General features: G+C 30.1%; 1 protein-coding gene across 1 annotated transcript; it reads left to right on the top strand.

Annotated features, from left to right (window-relative positions):
* Positions 1 to 418: 418 nt before the first annotated feature.
* On the top strand, positions 419 to 2235 carry LOC114740252 (CBL-interacting serine/threonine-protein kinase 4-like; the record flags this gene model as incomplete). Its single annotated transcript, XM_028928371.1, has 1 exon — positions 419 to 2235. A coding segment is annotated over one exon (1383 nt), but the record flags the coding sequence as incomplete, so codon positions are not given.
* Positions 2236 to 20238: the final 18003 nt, after the last annotated feature.

Below are 20238 nucleotides of genomic sequence, written 5' to 3'. Positions count from 1 at the left end.
GAAACTAATTCAAGTAGCAAGGGTAGGGGTGGAGTATAGGCATAAATGTAAGTTGAAATTCCTTGATATAAAAAATGTAATTTTAACTTAATTTTTTAAAATTTTACAATTTGGGGAAAAAAACAAAACTATGTAATTTTAATATTAATATCATATTATGATGTTTTTAAATTGGAGACCTAAGAAAAGGAACAATTCCGGAACTCAGCGATGAATTCACCATGAGCTGGGAGAGGGGAGAGGACTTGCACCGCCATAAGCAGAAAAGGACAAGGTCAATTTGGGGATATCGAAAGGCAAAATGAAAACCACTCGCTTTAAACAAAATTCAAGTGGAAGCCAAGCCAACTGGTCCCCGTGGCACAGGAAAATCGCTATATAAACCAGACGCTCCACTCGCAGATCCTCTGTCCCGTGACACTCTGTGGGTTGCTCCTTCATTTTCGCCCTCTTTTCCCTCGTCAACCCACTCAGCCATGGAACCAGGCGCTCCTCCGCCGCCTATGCCGCCGCCACTCCCGTCACCCCTCCGGCATCACCCTCTCCCTCATCCTCTGCCGTCACCATCCTCGGAAAGTACCAGTTGATCCGTCTCCTAGGCCGCGGCAGCTTCGCCAAGGTTTACCAGGCTCGATCCTTAATCGACGGCTCCATCGTCGCCGTGAAAATCATTGACAAGTCGAAAACTAATGCCTCCATGGAGCCTCGGATTGTTCGTGAGGTCGATGCAATGCGACGGCTTCACGACCACCCTCATATTCTTAAAATCCAAGAGGTTTTGGCTACGAAGACGAAGATCTACCTGATTGTGGAGTTCGCTGCCGGCGGGGAGTTATTCTCCAAGATCTCGCGTAAAGGCCGGATGACGGAGGCGGTGGCTCGGCGGTACTTCCAGCAATTGGTTTCCGCCCTATGTTTCTGCCACAAAAACGGCGTCGCACACCGTGATCTGAAGCCTCAGAATCTTCTCTTGGACCACGAGGGGAATCTGAAGGTCTCCGATTTCGGACTCTCCGCCTTACCTGAACAGCTTAAAAACGGGTTGCTCCACACGGCTTGTGGCACGCCGGCTTATACCGCGCCGGAGATCCTCCGCCGGCGCGAATACGAAGGCTCGAAAGCCGACGCGTGGTCGTGCGGGCTTATACTCTACGTACTGCTCGCCGGCTACCTCCCGTTCTCCGACGCCAACATCCCTGAGATGTGCAAGAAGATCAGCCGGCGAGATTACCAGTTCCCGGAGTGGATGTCCAAGCCGGCGCGTTTCGTGATTAACCGACTACTCGATCCGAACCCGAAGAATCGGATGAGTCTAGAATCTCTCTATCAAAACTCTTGGTTCAAGAAATCGCTCAGGCCCCAACCCGACGAGAGCTTATTCGAGTCGGGTCCCACCGCGAAATCGTATCAAAAGCTCGAGAGGATGGGTTCGGGCGTGAACGCCTTCGACATAATCTCCATGTCATCAGGTCTGGACCTGACGGGGTTGTTCGAAACGACGTCGGACAACAGGAGAGAAAAGAGATTCACATCGAATGCTTCAATGAAAGCAGTGGAAGAGAAAGTGAAGGAAGTGGGAGGAATTTTAGGGTTCAAAGTCGAGATTAGTAAGAACGGAGCTATTGGCTTAGGGAAAGGAAAGGTGGTTCTTGTTGTGGAGGTGTTTGAGATAGTTCGTGAGCTGTTGATGGTGACAGTGAAAGTGATGAATGGTGGGTTTGAGTTTGATGAGGTCCACTGGGGAGACTGGAAATCTGGGCTTCAGGATGTTGTCCTTTCATGGCACAATGAATCGCTGTGAATATTACATATATATATGCTACTTGGCTAGATAATTAAGCTTCAACTTCTCAGTCTGATGAAGGAAGGAAGCTAGGATCTGATGCGAGCCTGTGAATTTTCTTCTCAAATGAAGGATCTTCTGCAACAACAAAGGCTTAAAAGAAGATGAAGGAAGAAGGGAAAAAAATCCAGATGATGAAGAAATTGGAATTGCAGGCTGATGGCGATGAAGAAGAAGGTTGTTTCGAGATAGAGACGTGTTTTTCATTTGATTTTGTTTTAGGCATTATATAATCTTTTTCCGTAGAAACAAATAACTAATCTTAAAAAAGTATGAAAATAGGAGTATTAATTGTGCTGGGGTTTTAAGTTCAGATCTTTTGGTTTTGAATGATTTTATTGGTTGTGTTTGTACATGAGAATGACAGTGCAGAAATTTCAGTGCTTCTTCCATATTAGTGCTTGATTTTATGATCTTCGTTAGGTTCATTGCTCTGTTACCTACGTCACCCTTCAATCATTCACGCGGTAGAGGAAGAGAAATGGAAATAGACCCTAAATTCTGTTTCCATTCATCAATTATCAAATGAAATTAAAGTGGTAACAGAGTTCAGCAAAATATACCAACAGTGTCTGTTTGCATTGACTTTCTAGTGGTGAAATAACAAGATTATAATTCTATCTTTAATTCTAATTATAAAATCTTATTTATACTATAACTGATGTTTTATAATTACGACGGAAGTGGTTTCACGTTTCAACTGTAACATACTCAATAATACAGCAGCAAAGGTTGGGGTCCACTTGGCTCCACTGATTCTTTGAATTTTATTTAAAGTTCGCGTTGAGTGGAAGATATATTTAAACAAAAGAAAGTAAACTTCAAATGCCGAGTTCTTCTCCCATTATTTTCGAAAATAATTAGATGACATTAGAACCAGAGTGCATGAATGAATATATCCCCTAGTCCAAAACTCAAAAGGCATTTACAATAATACTTATTAGGGGTGTTTGCCAATGAAGAGAAGTACTTTTTAAAAGCACTTTTTCACAAATTGAGATAAACTCCTCTATATATTTACCTCGTATACTATAAAATCACTTCTGAAATCATAATTTGGTTTCCATCCAAACACCCCTTAATATAATTTATTTATCAACAACGTCTTTGGGAAGTATTAGCTGTACGGTGTATATTTGTTTTTAATATTCATTAAATGTAATGATTAAGTTCTCTTGAGACATTGCCAACTGAGAGGTTAATGGATGTGGAGATTTTTTGTGCTTTTGGGCCAGAATTGGTCAAAGGCCAATTGGCCAGCTCGTGAACGAATAATGGAGAAGTCCACCTGGAGGGTGGTCGTAAGCTTAATTGATGTCACTGTGTGGAGAGTCATTGTTTTGATGCTTACTTTGATTTGATGACTGAGTCGGCATGGGTTGGGAACAGCCAAATTCCACTTTAATTCCTGTTAAAACCACGTTTTCTTTTAAACATAATATGTGCATATACAATATTATCAAAACAAAACGGCTCAATAGAAGCATTCGCACTTGGGCCGAAAGTGTCAACCTCAAGGTAATTTAAGTGTACAAGTTGAGTTTATTATTGATTGGACTTTCTTGTTAAAAAAAAAAGTATGTAAATTGATTTGGTATAGTATTGAGTCAAAGTCAAATTAGGCTTCGCCTCAATTGACCGCTCCTGAGGATCCAAGAGAGAACCAATGGAATCATAGGAGTATATTCTGGGGATATGCCCTCCCAATTATGTACTTAAGGTGCTCTTCTTATGGATTAATGGCAAGAGATAATTCTTACTCTCTATGTGTGGTTAATATAACAACTATTTAATTAATTTGATTTAGTTAAAAAATTAAATAAACTACTTAATATTAATACTAATAAATGTGACATGATTACCTTCAAATATTTCTGTGTACCATTATACTACTCCTGATGTTTAGTATTATATCTTATTGATTAATTTAAAGATATTAATAAAACTGAATAAATTCATTTTAAGGTATTTATGTTCATTGTTTTTCACTTTTTTTCTAAACTAATTTGCCTAATTTATAAATTGATATATAATCTAATGATATTCACAAGTATCTTAGAGAAATCATGTAACAAATGCTATAATCAACCAATTTATTTAGATTACTTAATCTCTCCAAATTAGTTAATTAGGTCATATGTTAGAGATCAAAAGCCATATTATATATCAGTTTATAAGTTAATTATTTTGAAAAAAAATATGATAACTATGAAAGATAGAGGTACGCAAAAAAAAAAAAAAAGGAAGATAAAGTGCATTAAGTTCCCACGTTTAGGATGAAAACTAACTTATTAACCAGTTTCTACATTTATGAACTTAGGAGTATATGATTTGATGTTATTTTTAAAAAACAAAAAAGTTATAACGGATACATAAACTGATATTCCATCCAACTTATGGGTTAGCATAAGTTAAATGAGTAGAATCTGTTTGAGTTTACATGGAAATTTTTTTTTTTTTTTTGCGGTAAAGTTTTAAATCAACTCACTAATTGTGGATTTAATGAACTAGCTCATAAGCTTCACATATTTTATAATTAGCTTGGATTTTTCACACGCTTGAAGGTGCTCAGGCTTAATATTTTTTATTATTGACAAATTATACATATGTATATATGATAGTAAATAGTAATGATTAATAAAGTTGGCAAAAAAAGACTAATAATGTGAAAGTAGCTTGTTCTTTAGATTTTCCAATTTACCTTGATCTCATTGAAAAACATCGTAATCTTTCAATGTCTTCGCAAAACGATGGAATGAGAAAGTAGTTAATATGATGACCACGAAAATACGAAAAGCAAAGCTCTGGAATAGTAAAACGCCTCTCGTTAAATAACAACCTCAAGACAAAACGATTCCCTTAACATAACATCAATCAAAAATATTCTTTGGATTAACTTGTTTGTGAAAATGGAACTCATTATGAGTATGCCAATAATCCAATGGCCTAATGGCATCAAGCTTTGTTTTACTTGTTCATGTTATGACCTTGTCCTGTTAAAGCTGTTCAACTTATCTTTTTGTACATAAGAAAAAAAAACTCATTATCGGGTATGAATGGCCACGGTTTCAGTTTGGCCTACTTTTAATTTCAAAAAACATCTTTCAGTTCTTTAATCTTACCCTCAGATCAAAGGTTCTTGAATCTTACGCAGTGTATGGATGGGGAATAGATGTTAGGAACGAAAGGATACTTTGAGGGAAACTCTAAAAAATAGTACTTCTTCGGACTCAAAATATAAGCATCAAATTTTTTAAAGGGATTTGTTTTCTTTTTAATATAAATATTACATCGGATTTGTTTGATTATTTAATAGATTTTTTTTCCATTTTAGCCCCTGATTAATTATAGGGAGAATCTGAAAAAAATTTGACTGAAATACTTAAATCCAAATTAAGGCTTACACTTTTAACAAATTCCTAATGAGGCCATAAGACCTAATTTAGGATTTTTGAATGTTGTCAAATACTAAAATGCCTCCTTTTAATTAAAAATAAAAATTAATTATTTTCCCATCCAAGTAATCTCTTATCTCTTATGATTATTTTATAGGAGTAAAAAACACAATTGTTTTTATAGTGTTTAAAATTTGTGTGTATCACTAAAAGCTTCAAAAATATTCTAATAAAATATTTTAAATTACAATATAAATAACCTGGAAATAAAGTTTTTTTTATTTTTGTTGATAAATATTTATGAGAAAATTGGTAAAAAAATCTCTATTTGAAATTTGAATTGATAAGAAGGACCTGAAATTGTGCAAGCGCAAGTATGATCTGTGAGTGTAACATATCATCTGCTGTGTACAATTGCACTCAGCGGATGATATGTTGCACTCGCGGATCATACTTGCACTTGCACAAATCAGGTCCTTCTCACTAATTAAAATTTCAAGCTCAAAGTTTTTACTAATTTTCCCTATATTTATTTTAAGATTTTAAAATATCTTAATTACAAGAAATATTTAAAATTTTGTTCTCATAATTTCGTTAGTTTTATTTACATAAGTGATTCCAACCGAAAAAGGTTATTTATAATAACTTAGTATTAAATATTTCTCGTAATTAAGATATTTTAAATATTTATTATATTTACCAATAGAAAATAAAAAATATTTATTTCAACGCTATTTATGTTGTAATTTAAAATGTTTTATTAGAATACTTTTGAAGGTTTTGTTTATATATACAAATTCTAAATACTGTAAAATTAGGTATATGTTTTTTAGTCTAAAAAAATAATCATAAGAGATGAGGGACAATTTGAAAGGGTAAAATAATCAATTTTTTTTATTAATGAGGGGCACTATAGTTATTTAACAACATTCAGAAATTTCTAATGAGGACTCATAGCCTAATTAGGAAATTATTAAAAGTATAAGCCTTTATTTGAATTTAAGTATTTTAGCCAGATTTTATTGGAATTGTCCCTTAATTATATGTCTCTTTCATCTCTTCTTTTTTTTAACTCTCTCATCTTTTTCCCCACTTGTTCTCTCTCCTATTTAGCCTTTTCATAAATAAGAGTGTTTTAGAAAAATAAGTTACATTATTTTACATATTTATTATTTTTAACCAATTTTAACTAAATTTTTTTAATTATATGAATTAGTTATTTGAAAGTTATATTTTAAACTGAAAGGAGTAATTTTTTTTTTGTTTTTACTATTTTTGAAGTTTTTCTCCGTAGTATTTCTTTGTTTTCCATACTTTTTCCTCCATCCAAACATAGCTTTCATACTGTTGGCTTCAAATGATAATTTGTTTAACAATTATTTTTATTTCATGTTAGGTTTGGAAAATGTTTCGTTAGCATGTAAAATTTTAACATTAATTTTGTTCAAATAATATTTTTATTACAAGTCATTAGCCTTTTTTTTAATGTTCTAACAAATAATATTCTATAATATTTTTAGAAAAACAGGGTGTCTCTGATTATGGCTTATGCAGAGAGAATGTAGGGAAAATACGATAGAAGATTTGAGCTCTAAGTATCCTTTTTCTGATAATAAAATACCAATTACACATCAATTATTATACAAGAGTTTCAAATCTTTAATCTCAATCACCACTTGGTTAGTTTATTATGAAATCGGTTGGCATTAAACTGGTGGTTTTAATAACACCGATAATGACAACACAACTATACGTTGTTGGTTTTGCCCATTATTTAAGTAATATGATAATCTCAGGCAAAAAAAACGTAATATGATAATCTAATTTTTTTTGAAAAGTAATTGATTAATTTGTGATAAATATTTTTTATCACGTTAGTTTCATTTTGAACGAGACATCTATATGTGGGTGTGAGAGAGCGTATTAATTACCAATATATCTATAAAAATTATAAGAAACAAAATATGGATGTTATAGTTAGGGGTGGAAGCAGACTAGGCCCTTATCGGGAGCCTACAGTCTAACCTACTTTAAGCCTAATTTAACCTATTTAGTAAATAGGCTAGGCTCAGGCTTAGACCTATTGCAAGGCCTATTTAGGTAAACAGGCCAGGCATATTTTTATAAGGCCTAGCCTACAAGCCTATAGGTTTAGTCTATTTAGCTTTTTTTTTTTTTATTTATTTACACTATTATATACTAGATTAATTTTATAAATTATTTATAAAATTACTAACTTAGCCATAATTCTAAGTCTCACATCCCATCATTCACACACAAACATAACCCTTTCATCAATCGATCTTTCACCTCTATATTTTTTTTCTTTGATTAGTCAAGATGACTATGTTAGCTCACTCCCTCTCTCCTGATTTACATTGTTCACTAAAGCATAATAATCGTAGCAAGTTTGTTTTAGTGATGCCCAAATGAAATATTATAATACTGCTAGAAAAGCAAGAGGTAAAATCTAGTTTTGATTACATGCCACTTGTTGGGTTTGGTTGATTTTAGAAAATATATCTCCTTAGTCAACATATAATTGGTTTTTCTTATTCATATTTGCTGGAATAATTGTTGTCACCAAGCATTTTTTTTCCTTACCAAACTCTTATTATATTATATTATATGTGAGAATAGATCCTAAGCTTTTAAGACATAACATAGGCTTTAAAATAAGTTTGAAGAGTTATACATGAATTTGGAGGCATGTGCTTTTCAGCCTATTTAAATACCTAAATTTTAAGTAGGCTTTTAAAAAGGCTTTCAGGCTTTTTAAAGGCTCAAGCTCGAGCTTAAAAAAAAAAGCCTACATGCAGGCCCAGGCTCAGGCCCAGGCATTAGATCTCTGATGCAGGCACAGGCCTATTTAGCTAAAGCCTAGCCTAGTCTATTTTCACCCCTAGTTACAGCTCATATCCAACCTCAATTGGATATTTATTGGATTTATTCTGATTGGTATAAAAAAAAAATCCAGCAAATGATCATATTCCTTCGCTATTAAATATAAAGTCTCTTTTGTAGTATAATTTATACTATAAAAATGATCTTATATTTAGGACCAGAAACGTATATGGTAGTGATTGTTTTATCAAATTGTTATAATACTAGTAACATTATAAGGGAGCAAATGTCGAGCTTAAAATAAACAAGAGCACAAAGCTAGATAGTCCTCCGCTCCCTAATATAAAACTAATTGATGAGTTAATGTTAGTCTTATATACAAGACTTATTTTACATATTTATCAATTTTTTTTGCTAAATTAAATATTCTCTCAACAATAATTAAGTAGAAGATGAAGGAGGGAATAAAAAAAAGATACTAGGTTCCGTTTGGTACGAAATGTTAAAAATGAGAGATAAAGATAAAAATGAGAGATGATTGTAGTTGAAAAAAATCATTAAAATAGTATTTAGCATGAGAGATTTTTTGTTATATGGGACTAGTCAAACCTCTAGATGTGGGATTAGGGAATACCTCATCTCCTCATGGTATTTCACAGTCCCACATCTATGGGTTTGGGTAATCCCATTTAACGAGTAATCTCTTACGCTAAACACTTTTTTGATAAATTTTCTTAATCTGAATCCTAATCCCCATCCTTAGTTTTCAATGCTTCGTATCAAATGGAGCCTTAGGGTGTTTTAGAAAAAACTTATCATATTAACTAATTTAACTAATATTCTTAATCTACTTAAAATAATTAATTAAATCTTATATTAAGGATAAGAAGAATAATAAAAATGAGAGTGTTGAGATAAATCTATATCTATATCTATAATTATACCAAAAAAGATCATATCCGTTATGAAAACAGAAAAGGCTCATGGACCTTTATAGAAGCGCCGGTCTGTTCAAGGAGCCGAAGGGGTGGGAAAGTGAATAGGGTGCAAAGATGAATCGTTTGAAATGATTGCGTTGGAGTCGCTGGTGAGGATGATACCCTTTGAAAAACATAGAAAAAGGCTTGAAAAAAACACTTAATCAGATTATTAAGTATGACCTTTTGGTTATTAACAATATCCCCTTTCACTCCTTAACGTACAACATAATTAACAAGTTGATATTAATCTTATATGTTAGATTTATTTATATGTTATTAAATTTTTCTCAAACAAACCATATTGATAGTTTCTTAACAATAATCAAATAGAAGAAGGAATGAATTAAGGAAAATGTTTAAAGTGTTTTAAATAAATATATCATATTAACTAATTCAACAAATATATTTAATTCATTTAAATTAATTAATTAGGTGTTACGTGGAGAATAAAGAGAGTGCTGGAAATTTGGTTATTGATGAACAAGAATGACTCTGACGGTGCCTGATCTCATCGCTTATTAGGTGATAAGGCTATTGATGCTAGTATGGAAAAAAAATCACATTTGTACTTGTTATTTCTTATGATAGGAAAAATATCTGCATGTGAGGGGCAAAAGAAAGTGCATATGGCAGATAGTGGTACAATAAGAAAGAGATCAAAGCAACTTAATAATGGAAACAAGAAAGAAAAAGTATCTTCAAGAGACTCAGCGTGCAAGTAGGGGAAAGTGAAAAGTGATGTCCCTTCGATGAAGATATGTTGATTACAAGAAAAAAATATCCTTTGACCACCAATTGAATTATTATACAAGTAGAAAATTAACCAAGATGATGCGTAAGACCTCAAAATTTAAGATTTTTAATATCTATATACTTTCTCCTCCTGTTCTAAATATAAGATCCCTTTTGTAGTATAGTGTAGTGTACACTACACTACAAAAGAAATCTTATATTTAGGACTAGAGGAGTATATTATTAAGTAAGTTATTGCTGGTATTTCTTAGAGCATTATATAAACAATACGTTTTCGATCCTAAATATAAGACTCTTATACTAATATGTATAAAGGTCTTATATTTAAAACCGGAGGAGTATTATTTATGAACAAAAACATATCTAATATTAGCAAAATTATATATGTATGTATTTTATTTTAAAGGCTGTGGCCTGTGAGTGGTGGTTTGAATAAATAATTGATTTCTATAATATTTCAAATACTTCATTATTTTGCTAATTATTTTGTAACTTTTAGCTTTTCAAGTGTAGGTTCCATGGAGGTGCTGCTAATTTCTTTCTTTCATAAATTTAATTTCACATGAATTTATTAATCATGGTATTCTTGTCATATGAAGGATCTGAACTGGGAAAAAAATAAAAATAAAAATCTGAATGTGATAGAGTGTTGTAGAGGAAGAAAGAACAAAAAAAGTGAAATGAGATGCAGCTTTAATCAACAGATGTTGATTACTAAAATATCGCTTTGACTATTACTAATCGAATAATTATGAGTTAAGAAAAGGTATTAACAAAGTACTTAACATTATAATAAAATTAAATTATCAATGATATTAATTAAAAATTAATTTCTTAAAGAATAACCATATAAATATCATATTTATTATACTTTAAGGTGTGTGCAATATAATTTTAACCAACACTAATAGTAATTTGTTTTTGTAATTCTAAAAGAAATTTAAATTTTGGTTTTTTTAAGTGCTTCTTTATAATTATTAATTAGCTAAATTACATAAAACTCTTAGAAACATTAAATCATGTATAAATAATCCCTTAATTTTCAAAACCTAATAACAAGTCCAACTAAACTCTCAATTCTGTCGGTACCAAAACATCAATTATATATTCCTTAAACTATATTTTTGTGTGTATACAATCTCTCAAGCTTTAAATTATATGCATTAAGTTCCTTAAACTTTAATATGTGTACATATAAGTAATAAATAAAATTATGGGTATGAGAATTATTTAAAAAATATTTTTATATAACATAAAATTTTAAAAATTTTTACTTATGATTTCTGTTTCGTTATAAGAAAGTCACACCTGAACAATAGTCAGGCGGCCACTCTGTTTCTTTGATTTTTTCAACCGGCGGCCACTTTTTATCTAATCGTTGAGGCAGGAAGAAATGACATCTGAAATGAAAGGGTAAAATGTCAAGGTTTGCTGCAATTTTTATCTTTTATCATTTAGCTCTTTACGCATCTCTTTTAACCGACAATTTAGGCTTTACGCTGTACACACTGTTTTTAATATAAAATTTAGTTAATTAATTTTTAAAAAAATAAAAAATTGAAAGTTAGTTATTTATAATAAATAGATATTAATTTTTTTAAAATATTTTTATTAATTATTAATAATATGTACTTAAAATATTTATTAATAACTTCTTAACCCATATAACTATTATACGAATTACTTAAGAACAGAATAAATAATCATTAGAGACAAAGTAGATTAGGATCTTATATTTAAAACTAAATTAAGTATCCAATTAGCTTTTATATTAAGTATAGGGTGTAGTATTTAATATAAGAAAATAACCACAAAAAAAATAGTCCAAGGTGAAAAATTTGATAAAAGGGCGTGTTATTTGTCCCAATTTCTAGTGGGTTGACGTGCAATAAACAGGTCAATAATAATTAGTCACAGCATTATTTACATTATGATTTATGCAATCTTTCATATTTATTACTCCCTACTCTCAGTTGAATTCGCATTTTCATAATTAATCACGTAATATAGATTTTAGTTATCAATCATAATTTACATATGTATTGAAATGAAATTTTTTGGTGTTCCAAATTTTCAGTAAGAAATTGATTTGGTATAGTATTGAGTCAAAGTCAAATTAGGCTTCGCCTCAATTGACCGCTCCTGGCGATCCAAGAGAGAACCAATGGAATCATAGGAGTATATTCTTGGGATATGCCCTCCCAATTATGCATTTAAAGGGGCTCTTCTTATGGATTAATGATAAGAGGTAATTCTTACTCTCTATGTGTGCTTAATATAACAACTACTCCTATTTAATTAATTTGATTGAGTTAAAAGAAGTTAAATAAACTACTTAATACTAATAAATGTGACATGATTACCTTCACATATTTCTGTTTTTTCTTATACTACTTTCGGTCTTTAATATAAGGTTTTATTGATTAATTTAAAGAGATTAATAAAACTAAATAAATTTATTTTAAAGTATTTATATTCATTGTTTTTCACTTTTTCTCTAAACCAATTTGCCTGATTCATCACTTATTAACTGGTCTCTATATTTATGAACTTGCGAGTATACAATTTGATGTCCCCCGCCCCCCAAAAAAAAGGTTATAACGGATACATAAACCGCTATTCCATCTAACATATGGGTTAGCTTAAGTTAAATGAGTAGAATGTGTTTGAGTTTACATAGAATGTGTTTGAGTTTACATGGAGAGAGTTTTTTTTCGAGGTGAAGTTTTAAATCAACTCACTAATTGTGGATTTAATGAACTAGCTCATAAGCATCACATATTTTATAATTTGCTTGGATTTTTCACACGCTTGAAGGTGCTCAGGCTTAATGTTTTTTTTTTATTATTGACAAATTATATATATATGATAGTAAATAGTAATGACTAATAAAGTTGGCAAAAAAAAAGAAGACTAATAACGTGAAAAATAGCTTGTTCTTTAGATTTTCCAATTCACCTTGATCTCATTGAAAAACATCGTAATCTTTCAATGTCTTTGCAAAACGATAGACAGAGAAAGTAGTTAATATGATGACCACGAAAATACGAAAAGCAAAGCTCTGGAATAATAAAACACCTCTCGTTAAATAACAACCTCAAGACAAAACGATTCCCTTAGCATAACATCAATCAAAAATTCTTAGGATTAACTTGTTTGTGAAAATGGAACTCATTATGAATATGTCAATAATCCAATGGCCTAATGGCATCAGGCTTTGTTTTATTTATTGATGTTGTGAATTTGTCCTGTTAAAACTGTTTAACTTATCTCTTTGTACTTGAGAAAAAAATAACTCATTATCGGGTATGAATGGCCACGGTTTCAGTTTGGCCTACTTTTAATTTCAAAAAACATCTTTTCAGTTCTTTAATCTTACCCTCAGGTCAAAGGTTCTTTAATCTTACCCAGTGTTTGGACATCGGATAATAGGAAGGAAAGGATACTATGAGAGAAAACCCTAAAAAAAATTCTTCTTCTTCTGGCTCAAAATATAAAGATCAAATCTTTGGAGGGGATTTGCTTTTTTTTTTTTTTTATATATATAAACATCAATTTGGATTTGTTCGATCATCTAATACATTTTTTTTATTTTTAATCTTCATTAATTATATGTCTCTCTCATCTTTTTTTTTTTTTAACTCATTCTCTGTTTTAGAAAAATGAGTTGCATTATTTTACATATTTATTGTCTTTAACCAATTTTAACTAACTTTTTTAATTATGTGAATTACTTATTTGATAGTTATATTTTAACTGAAGGGAGTAAATTTTTTTAAAACTATTTTTGACACTTTTGTTCCTAATATTTCCTCTTTCTTCATACTTTTCCCTCCATCCAAACATAACTTTCATACTGTTGGTTTCAAATGATAATTTGTTTAACAATTATTGTTATTTCAAAAACTAATCGTAATATGGTAGTATTGGAAAATGTTTTATTAGCAAATAAAATTTCCGTTTGTTAATTACGTACCTATACAAAGTAAAAAACACACTTTATAAAATTAAAGAGGCAAAATAGAACCTTATACAAAATTAAAAACTAAAGTAAACTTTTATCCCTCGCTGAACTTAGAGGGGCAAATATTTTTTTATTACGTCAGTTTCACTTTGAGACGAGACATCTATATGTGTGTGTGAGAGAACATCTTAATGCCCAATATATCTATAAAAATTATAAGAAACAAAATATGGATGTTACGGCTCATCTCGAACATCAACTAGATATTTATTGGATTTATTCTGATTGGTATGAAAAAAATCCAGCAAATGAACATATATGGTAGTGATTGTTTTATCAAACTGTTATAATACTAGTAACATTATAAGGTAGTAAATGTTGAGCTTAAAAGAAACAAGAGTACAAAGCTAAGATAATCCTTTGGTCTTCAATATAAGACCTAATTAGTGATGAGTTGATGTTGATTCTATATATAAGGCCTATTTTATATGTTTATCAATTTTTTTTCAAATTAACCTTATTGATATTTTTTCTATAACAATTAAGTAAAAGAGGAAGGAAGGAAATTAAGAAAGATAATTAGAGTGTTTTAGAAAAAACATATCATATTAACTAATTTAGCTAATATTTTTAATTTGTATAAAATAGTTAATTAGATCTTATATTAAGAATTAAAAGAGTACTAAAAATGAGGGTGTTGAGATAAATCTATAATTATACAAGAAAATATCATATCCTTCATGAATATATAAGCGGAAGAAAACAGAGAGGCTTCTGGAGCTTTATATTAGCGCCAGTCTGTTCAAGGAGCAGAACGGGTAGGAAATTGACTAGGGTGCAGAAATGAATCGTTTGACATGATTTTATGACGTGTACCAAAAAGATTGTTAGAGTCGTTGGTGAGGATGATACTCTTTGAAAAACATAGAAAAACGCTGGAAAAAACACTTAATGAAATTATTAAGTATGACTTTTTGGTTATTAACAATATATCTGTATGTGAGGTGATGCCGCTAGGAAAATATCTGCATGTGAAGAGCAAAAGAAAGTGCAAATGGCAGAGTGTGGTAGAATAAGAAAGAGATCAAAGCAACTTAATAATGGAAGCAAGAAGACAAAGGATCTTCAAGAGACTCAACGTGCAAGTCGGGGAAAGTGAAAAGTGATGTCTTTTCAATGAAGATATGTTGATTACAAGAAAAAAATATCCTTTGACCACCACTCGAATTATTACAAGTAGAAAATTAACCAAGGTGATGCGTAAGACATCAAAATTTAAGATTTTTAATTTCTCTCTATATATAAATATGTATTATTAAGTAAATTATCACTGGTATTTCTCAGAGTATTATATAAACAATATTATTTATGAACAAAAACATATATAATATTAGCAAAATTATATATATGTATTTTATTTTAAAGGCTGTAGCCTATGAGCGATGGTTTGAATAAATAATTGATTTCTATAATATTTCAAATACTTCATTATTTTGCTAATTATTTTGTAACTTTTGGCTTTTCAAGTGTAGGTTTCTTGGAGGTGTTGCTGATTTCTTTCTTTCATAACTTTAATTTCACATGAATTTATTAATCATGGTATTCTTGTCATATGAAGGATCTGAACTGGGAAAAAAATAAAAATAAAATCTGCATGTGATAGAGTGTTGTAGAGGAAGAAAGAACAAAAAAAAGTGAAATGAGATGCAGCTTTAATCAACAGATGTTGATTACTATAATACCGCTCTGACTATTACTAATCGAATAATTACGAGTTAAGAAAAGGTATTAACAACAAAGTACTTATTAACACCCCGTTTGATATTTACTCCAATCCGGCCAATCTTCTAATAATGAAGTTCTAGCCAATACACCAAGGATATTTTAGAATGTAATAAAATTAAATTATCAATGACATTAATTAAAAATTAATTTCTTAAAGAATAACCATATAAATCTTATATTTATTATACTTTAAAGGGTGTGCATTATAATTTTAAACAACAATAATAGCAATTTGTTTTTGTAATTCTAAGAGGAATTTAAATTTTGGTTTTTTAAAGCGCTTCTTTATAATTATTAATTGGGTAGATTACATAAAACTCTTATAAACATTAAATCATGTATAAATAATCTCTTAATTTTCAAAACTTAATAACAAGTCTAACTAAACCTTCAATTCTGTATGTACCAAAACATCAATTATATGTTCCTCAAATTATATTTTTGTGGGTACACAATCTCTCAAACTTTAAATTATATGTGCATTAAGTTCTCTAAACTTTAATGGGTGCATATTAGTAATAAATAAAATTTTGAGTATGAGAATTATTTACATGACTATAAGAGTGAAGAAAATTTATTGAATTTTTTTAAAAATTTAAAAAATTATCTTTACACAACATAAAATTTTAAAAAATTTACTTGTGATTTCGTCATAAGAAAGTTACCCCTGAACAATAGTCAGGTGGCCACCTTTTTATCCAATCGTTAAGGCGGGAAGAAATGACAACTGAAATGAAAGGATAAAATGTCAAGGTTTGCTGCAATTTTTATCTTTTAGCTCTTTTCACATCTCTTTTAACCGACAAATTAGGCTTTATTATTTAGTTAACTAATTTTAAAAAAAATAACAAAATTAGTGAAGTTAGTTATTTATAGTAAATAGATACTCTTCTAATTTTTAATATAAGACCCAGTTATCGAGTTAGTTTTGGTTCCAAATATAAGACTCATTTTTCATATTTATTAATTTTTTTTCTAAATTACCCCTATAGATACTCCCTCAACCATAATCAAGTAAAAGAGGGAGAGGGGTATTAAGAAAAATGGTTATGATATTTTAGAAAAAATGTGTCATATTTTTTATAATTAATTAACTTACCTAACTTCTTTAATCTAATCAAATTAGTCAAATGAGTCTTATATTAAGAACCGGAGGAGTATTGTGTTTCTTAAAATACTCTTTTTAATCATGTGTGTTTAAATTATTTATTAACAGTAATTCCTTAACATATGCAATAATTATACTAATTACTTGATGGTAAAATAGATAAATATTAGAGACAAAGTAAATTGAGATCTTATACTTACCATCAAATTGAATGTCAAAATAACTTTTAGAAGTAGTATCTAATATAATACTACCTCCAGTTCTTAATATAAGACCCTGTTTAACTTTTATTTTGATAATAAATATAAGATCTCAATCCACTTTGTCTCTCATATTTATACATATTTTTCAAAGTAGCCCTTCTAACAATGATAGTTCTAATCAATATACTAAGATTTCAATCCACTTTGTCTCTCATATTTATATATATTTTTCAAAGTAGCCATTCTAACAATGATAGTTCTAATCAATATACTTGATTAGTAAGGATATTTTAGAAAAGACAACACATATTTAGGACAAACAACTAATTCAACTTACTTTTTTAATCTCATCAAATTAGTTAACTAGCTCTTATAATTAGGACAAGAGCTAGTACAACTTGGAAAAAAAGGTCTCCAAGATGAAACTTTTGACAAAAGGGCATGCTTATTTTTTGCAATTTCTAGTGGGTTGACACGCATTAAGCGGGTCATTTCGTTTCATATTTTAGCATCAATAATAATTATTCACAGCTTTATTTATGCAATCTTTCATAGTTATACTTGTATTACGTCATGATCACTCTGTAACTATTTAAGGAATAATAGGAAAGAAAACTATTGATTATTGAATACACACACCACTTCCATGTTTAATATATTAGAGATTGAATTTGATTTTGAATATAAGACCTCAATCTACTCTGTTTTTAATATTGATTCATTTTGCCGTCAAGTAACAATTTATGCAATGATTGCACGTGTTAATGAGTTTTTATGAAACAGTAATTTTAATGCATATGATTGGTGGGAATATTTTGAAAAAAATGACATCTATTTATTACAAATAACTAATTTAATTAATCTTCTTAGTACTATCAAATTAGTTATTTAACTTTTATATTAAGACTCAAAACTAGTATGTTATTCATTATATATCTGTAGGCTACGATCTGAAAAATTTAACAGTATAAGGAGATAATTAGTAGGAAGAAATGCTGTGGATGCATCTTGTTCATTCTAATTCTCACAGGCCTTTCCTTGCAGCCTCCCCAAAGGATTGGATGAACCTTAATTTCAAGAAACAACTAGGGAAGGAAGTTCAACTCCAATTGGAGTTTAATATGCAAAGTTGCACTAACATGAATTGTATCCAGTGAAAGGGACTAACTTCTTATAACATGACGAATCAATATTTAAATCCCCACTGAAAAAAGTTACACATTTAGTGTCTTTAACAAGAGGATATATATGCATAATACACAATATGTGGGCCCGCGAGCGCGCGTGTATGGGGACTCACTATGTGGAAGTTATGGTCTTGCATGAACAAATTCATTTTTGACTCTGCTTTTACAGAAGCCGCCTGATCCTTCTCGTGTTGTTGTGATCTTGGGAGCTACTTACTCAAGGCATTGACATGTCACATGTTATGCATATCCCCCACAGCAATACTCACTGTGACAGTAGCATTTCTAGACATTAAAACTGCGTGGTTGATCAACTAGTCAAAAAAGATTCAAATTTTAGGTTGTTATATTGTGAGGAATTAGTTTTTTTTTTTTTAAATTGAATCCCACTCTTATCGGTAATGTACTAATTTGAATTATATACTATTAAAGAGTTCTCATAGGCCCAATTGATGAGGCTTTTAGCCCATTAATCATAAGGTACCTCTTAGCCCGATTGATGGATCCACATCTCTTATCTCTAAAAATAGGTAGAGTAACCCATACCAGTTTCATTTTCGGGGAAAAAAAAGAAGACCAAAAAAGTAGAAATTGCAAAATTCTAATTTAGGCAGCTAACACTTCAAAATTTTAGAAAAGGAAGTGGTGTCTGATTTGGTATATTGCAAATATAGTCAAATGTCTAAAATGCTCTTATTTCAAACTTGTCATTGCCAAGACATTTGTTTTCATTTACTATTCAACATTTGTCATTATCAGCTTACAACTTATTAATAAATAATTTGAATTTTTTTAGCAAATAAATAACTTGTTATTACTAGTATATTTTTTCTTATTTTCTACTTAATACTTGCCATTGTCAGTTGACAACTTATTAATAAACTTTTTGAAATAAGAGTATTTTAATCATTTAACTATATTTATAACGTACCAAATCAGGTACTACTTCGTCTTTTGGGATTTTGAAGTGTTAGCTGTCGAAATTAGAATTTCACAATTTTCAGCTTTTTTTTGGGGTCATTTTCCCTTCATTTTTTGGTTGATGGGTTCTTTTTTTAGCAATTTTTTCTTTTAACAATTATCATTATTATTATTTTTAGCCATCAATCTAAACGGGTCCTCCAAAAATGAATTGGGTGGCTATCCCGTGACAGAGACCGTTGGGTTACAATTTGAGGATTTTGACTTTTTTTCCTTTTAACAATTATTTGCCAAAAAAGACCCACCAAATTGGGCAAAAATAAAAATCCGTTTAGATTGTACCTGAAAAAATCAAAACCTTCAAATTGTAACCCAACGGTCTCTGTCACGAGATAGCCACCCAATTCATTTTTCAAGGACCCGTTTAGAAAAAACAAGGACTTATTTTCAGTTGAGTTTTTGAAAAATTCCTTAATATCCTACATTCTCCATCCATGCTACTAAAATTGGGCAGGACGACCATGGGCCCACGGCTTATGAGATAGGTTAGTTGGGCTTGATCCAATAAGATCTTGGCCCAAATAAATCAAAATGACCCAACCCAAATAGAAAGAACCTATCCATTTATTTTTCAAAATTTTTATAAATAAATGAGAAAACATATGTAGAAGAAACAATACGCATAATAGATAAGAAAATAACAAGATTCATTTAAGAATATTATGAAAAAATATTTTTAAGTTGTAAACCAAGTGTTATAATGTGAATATGAATATAAATTTACGGCAATTAACAAAAATTTTGATTTGAAACAGTCACTACTCACTGTTGCCGTTGATGTCATTTTCCTTGATCTCAAAACCCGTTAACTTTTGTCCTCTTTGAATTAGAAATGAATCTACTGGATTTTAAGAGCATTTTCCGAATATTTTTAGTAAGGAGTTATGAAAGATTGAGAAGAACTATTACATCTAGTATGTACAATAAAAGTTAGTTGATTAATTTGAAAAAATTAAAATATTTAAATAAATCACTTTAGAATATTTATATTTATTATTTTTTTAAACTAATTTACTTAATTTATAAATTGATATGTAATCTAACAATATACAAAAGTATTTAAAAAAATCATGTAATATATAGTGTAATTAAATAATTTATTTAGCTTAAAAAATAATAATTTATAGTTAAACTTCATTTTTGAATATTATTAGGTTAAGTAAAGAATAATTGTTCTAAAGAGGATTAGCCAATT

This window comes from Neltuma alba, unplaced genomic scaffold (assembly GCF_004799145.2).
Source record: "Neltuma alba isolate B1F8T4 unplaced genomic scaffold, ASM479914v2 tig00003082_pilon, whole genome shotgun sequence".
Lineage (NCBI taxonomy): Eukaryota > Viridiplantae > Streptophyta > Magnoliopsida > Fabales > Fabaceae > Neltuma > Neltuma alba.
The sequence above is the reverse complement of the archived record's forward strand: the minus strand, read 5'-3'. Positions and strand labels throughout refer to the sequence as shown.